Source organism: Fulmarus glacialis, unplaced genomic scaffold, assembly GCF_000690835.1.
Source record: "Fulmarus glacialis isolate BGI_N327 unplaced genomic scaffold, ASM69083v1 scaffold1802, whole genome shotgun sequence".
Classification (NCBI taxonomy): domain Eukaryota; kingdom Metazoa; phylum Chordata; class Aves; order Procellariiformes; family Procellariidae; genus Fulmarus; species Fulmarus glacialis.
This window is the reverse complement of record NW_009199551.1, coordinates 79,515-84,447: the sequence shown is the minus strand read 5'-3', so window position 1 is coordinate 84,447 and position 4,933 is coordinate 79,515. Positions and strand designations below refer to the sequence as shown.

The following is a 4,933-nucleotide window of genomic DNA, read 5'->3' as shown; positions in this document are numbered from 1 at the left end:
ACAGCACCGAGGTGAGCTGCGACTCCAGCGGGGACAGCAACAGCGTGACGGTGAAAATCAACCCCAGGCAGCACCAGGGCTGCTCCTCTTCCAAGCACTGCAAGTACAGCATCTCCTCCAGCTGCAGACAGCACCGAGGTGAGCTGCGACTCCAGCGGGGACAGCAACAGCGTGACGGTGAAAATCAACCCCAGGCAGCACCAGGGCTGCTCCTCTTCCAAGCACTGCAAGTACAGCATCTCCTCCAGCTGCAGCTCGGGGGAGTCGGGGGGAACCCGCCCACGCCGCGGGGTTTTTGGTGGCAGCGGCCCCGGCCTCCGCCGGCAGAAGAAGCTGCCGCAGCTCTTCGAGAGGGCCTCTTCCAAGTGGTGGAATCCCAAGTTCGACTCCAACAACCTGGAGGAGGCTTGCATGGAGAGATGCTTCCCACAGACCCAGCGTAGGTTTCGCTATGCCCTCTTCTACATCGGTGTGGCCTGCCTTCTCTGGGGCATCTACTTTGGCATACACATGAGAGAGAAACAGATTGTTTTCATGGTGCCGGCTCTGTGCTTCCTCTTGGTATGTGTAGCATTTTTTGTGTTCACTTTCACCAAGACTTACGCCCGCCATTACATATGGACTTCGCTGATACTCACCCTCCTGATCTTTGCTTTGACTCTCGCTCTGCAGTTCCAGGCTCTGAAACCTATCTCAGGAAGCGGTGACATGTCCAATCAGACTCCCCCGGCAAATCCCACAGACACTTGTCTTTCTCAAGTAGGCAGTTTTTCTATGTGTATTGAAGTGCTCTTGTTGCTTTACACGGTGATGCGCTTACCCTTGTATTTAAGCTTGTTTCTGGGATTGTCCTATTCGGTCCTCTTCGAGACCTTCGGTTATCACTTCCGCGATGAGAACTGTTTTACACCTCTTAGAGCCGGTGCAGTTTACTGGGAGCTGTTGAGTAAAGCCTTCCTGCACATCTGCATCCACGCCATCGGTATTCATTTATTTATCATGTCCGAAGTCAGATCGAGAAGCACATTCCTGAAAGTGGGGCAATCCATCATGCATGGAAAAGACTTGGAAGTGGAAAAAGCTCTGAAAGAGAGGATGATTCATTCTGTTATGCCAAGAATAATAGCCGATGACTTAATGAAGCAGGGGGATGATGAAAGTGAAAACTCCATCAAACGTCATTCCACCTCAAGCCCCAAAAACAGGAAGAAGAAGCCCTCCATACAGAAAACCCCCATAATATTCCGTCCTTTTAAAATGCAGCAGATAGAGCAAGTGAGCATTTTGTTTGCAGATATTGTTGGCTTCACGAAAATGAGTGCCAATAAATCTGCCCACGCTCTGGTGGGACTCCTGAACGACCTCTTTGGACGTTTCGACCGTCTGTGCGAGGACACTAAATGCGAGAAGATAAGCACTTTGGGAGACTGTTACTACTGCGTAGCTGGCTGCCCAGAGCCCCGGGCAGATCACGCTTACTGCTGCATCGAGATGGGCTTAGGTATGATTAAAGCCATTGAGCAGTTTTGCCAAGAGAAAAAAGAAATGGTGAACATGAGAGTCGGTGTTCATACCGGGACAGTCCTGTGTGGCATTTTGGGAATGAGGAGGTTCAAGTTCGATGTGTGGTCCAATGATGTCAATTTGGCCAATCTGATGGAGCAGCTCGGGGTGGCTGGAAAAGTCCATATTTCGGAAGCCACTGCGAAATATTTGGATGATCGTTACGAGATGGAGGATGGAAAGGTGATAGAGCGAGTCGGTCAGAGCGTGGTAGCCGACCAGTTAAAAGGTACGTGCTTTTATTTTGTGCTCAGTCATTGGTTTTTTTCTTTTTTGAGGGAATATATATTTTCCCTAGTGCATGTTTTGTGCTTGCCAGCTTGCAAATTGAATGCGTTTTACATATAACTCCGCGTGCTGGTGATCGGAAACACCATGGGAATTACAGAATAAAAGATGCCACAGAGATAAGTGTGAAAGATCTTCTGGGGTATTCAAAATGTTCTTAGACTTCAGAACTCCGTCACGCTCCTTGTGAGAGTATCGCATCGTAGGGAGGAGAAGGTTAATGTGTTTGCTGTCTGCAAGAGGTTTTTGTTTTACTGTTGTGTGTCATCCTTTAACTCAGTAAGTAAACTTGTTAATTGACTTCATGTGCCATACATAGAGCATATGTGTTTTGCAAAATTATGTATATCTGTGAAAAGTTTTTTTTGGCATTGGGAGAGTTGGGACTGCGAAGGCATTTGGGAAAAATGACAGCTGGATTCACAGAAAGAAGTGAGCAGTGTAGATTTGGCAGTTTGATATAGCGAGTTGTTACAGTTCGAAGTTAGGCTGGAAAAAGTTACTCAGGTGGTTCAGTGAGCTGGCAGATGCTCTCGTTTCTGCAGCTCTAAGGATTTGGGGATGAAACTGCAAATTTGCCTTTTGGAAAAGAAAATGAGGGATCCTTCGGCTCCCCTTATGGCTTGGCTAAGGGTCCGATTTTCATTTTTCTACAGAGTATTCATTTTGAAATGAAACCCTTGACTGCTTTCTAGCAGCACTTAGAAGCGCGTGCGGGAGGATTGTACATGCTGAGGGTTTAATTATCTTTTTAGTAAAAGCTGTGTCCTTAGTGCTGTGCCTTTGTCTTGCGGAGGTATGGTTGTCTGCAGTGCTTGTAGCCCAAGGTGGGGAGCAGACGAATCAAAATGGGAGTGGAATATGTTGCAAACCCTTTTATGCTATGTGAGTTTATTCCTTCTGTTTATAAATGTACCCATTTTTATAAAGTAAGCGTGGAAAACGGAGTGGAAGAAACTGAAGGAGTCATAGGACAGCGTTGTGATGGAGGAAGGAGATATTTGTTGCAACAAATAAAACGAGGCCAGGATGGTTGTAGAAAGGTCAGTGAGTAAGGACGGGGGGAGAGTATTGCAAAACAGTGGTGGAAGCGGTAATGGCAGGCCGCTCGCCTGTGGCAGGTGCTTATTTTGATGTGACACAAATACTTATTTTTGGTGAGCTAGCTGTCCGCATGCATATGGCAACAGGGCTGAAATGAGAGGCTTACGGGGAGGAAAAATATCGACAGTGACATTGGGGGCTGGAAGCCATAGAACTGAAGCAGATGTGTGTCCCTGGGCTTTGGCTTTTCTGTTTAGCTTCTGAAAATACAAATTCAGACAGTTTCTTTGAAAACCGTTGACACTGATGTATTTCAGTGGAAGTGTGCTTTCAGGAAAAAAGGATCAGACATAATCTCTCTGTTACTCTAAGCTGAATCTTGCTGTTCTGATGAAAATAAATTGAATAGCGTGTAGAGAAACAAGCCTGCGATATTTCCCTCTTCCATCTACTTTTACAGCCAAGTGCAGTGTGAAGGCCGTGTCGTAGCAACAAATGAAATTAAATCTTTTTGCTAAATTTATAACTGAACTCGATATCAATAATCACAAAATGACATGAACTTACTTGTGGAGACTGATGGTACTGCTCTTAAATATTTTTATTTATTTGTTTATATTTTCTAGGGGATCACAAGAGCACTGTGTAGAGCAATTATACCCCGTGTCAGGAGTGGTTTTTTCATGGTCCTTCTCAGACTTCTGTTCTGTCCTTGGGTACGTTCATTGCGAGAGGGCATAGGCTGCTGTGTCTCATCAGTGCAGTGGTTCGGATGTTGCAGCTTTGAAAGCCTTTCCCAGGTCCTGCTTTAGGCAGGGCACTACAGATGAACAAACTGAAATGCAATCTAGATAAGATGAAGTCTGCCTTGTGGACTGAGATTTTAATGGTCTCTTCTTACCCTGAAACCTAGCTATGAAAGCAACTGGAGCACGTGCTAAGAATTACTTTAACGAGGAATATGGGTTGGGTTGGTTTTTTTCCCCTGCTTTCTCTTCTGTATTTTGTTGTGGAACTGTGATTAGCATTCGTTTCTTATCAATGTCTTATATAGTTATAGATATCGGAGTCTGTGTGTACTTTTAATCCAAACACACCTCTGCAATGACCACCTTTATCTGCAGGTCTGTGGCACGCGTAGTCCCTTTCCCTCCCGTGCCCAGACCCTCAGCGGCACATGGTGGGTGCTGTGGAGTTGCCAATTTTTTCCTCTTTCCACAGTACTTTGTTCTGCAGTCAGATTACTTGGCCAGTAGGTAAATGGCATCAGGGGAAAAAAATAAAAAGGCAATGATAAAAGCAATCTAACAGCAGTGCCACAGGCTGGCGTCTAGAACCTGCTGCAGGGGAGGGTTTTGTTAAGGAGCAGCTCTGAGATTTAATAGAGTAAACTGAGATTTCACCTCTTAATTAATTACCCTCTGCCAAGCACCTGCTCACTTTTGTGAACGGAGGTACTCTTAGGAAGCTTTGCTTTACTATTTTCCCTGAGAATTCATTGATAGTAGTGGTAGAGAAGAGGAAGTTTGTTGTGGTTGTTTAATTATGTCATACATTGTACTCTTTTCAAGTATGAAAGTGCTGCGGCGATAACAGACATAAGCTTTGTTTCCCTCCTGGTACTTCACTTCTCAGCTTCCTTTCAACCTTTGGTATCTTAATGATATCCTATTTTTTATATTGTATGTCTAGTATATTATCTCTTAATTGTCTGAGTTGCCGCAGTAGTCGTAGCTGTCTTTCTGAGGCTAAGACAACATGATCAAGTAAACTCTTTATAGAGCAAAATGGGAGCTGCTGAGGACTTGGTGTCCATGTTACGCACATTTCAGGGCTTCTGCGTGCTCCTGGAGCGAGTCTTTTGGCTCGGTTCACCCAGAAGGAATCCAGGTACAACTCTACAGTGTGCACCAAAGCAGGGTACGTAGAAGTGAATTGGGCAAACTGCTTCAAAACTGTGCTCCCCATTCCATTTGGAATACTAATGTAATTGTACCCTGATTTGTCCTTGTGCTGCTCTCCTTGGTTTTTGGAATAG

General features: G+C 45.3%; 1 protein-coding gene across 1 annotated transcript in view; it reads left to right on the top strand.

Annotated features, from left to right (window-relative positions):
- Nucleotides 1-67: 67 nt before the first annotated feature.
- ADCY9 (adenylate cyclase 9) overlaps nucleotides 68-4,933 on the top strand; it is a gene marked incomplete at both ends in the record, with an annotated part of 80,111 nt that continues 75,245 nt past the window's right edge. The window contains one exon of the mRNA XM_009573281.1: nucleotides 68-1,792. Coding sequence (XP_009571576.1) covers nucleotides 68-1,792 — 1,725 coding nt within the window. The remainder of the gene's footprint in view (nucleotides 1,793-4,933) is intronic.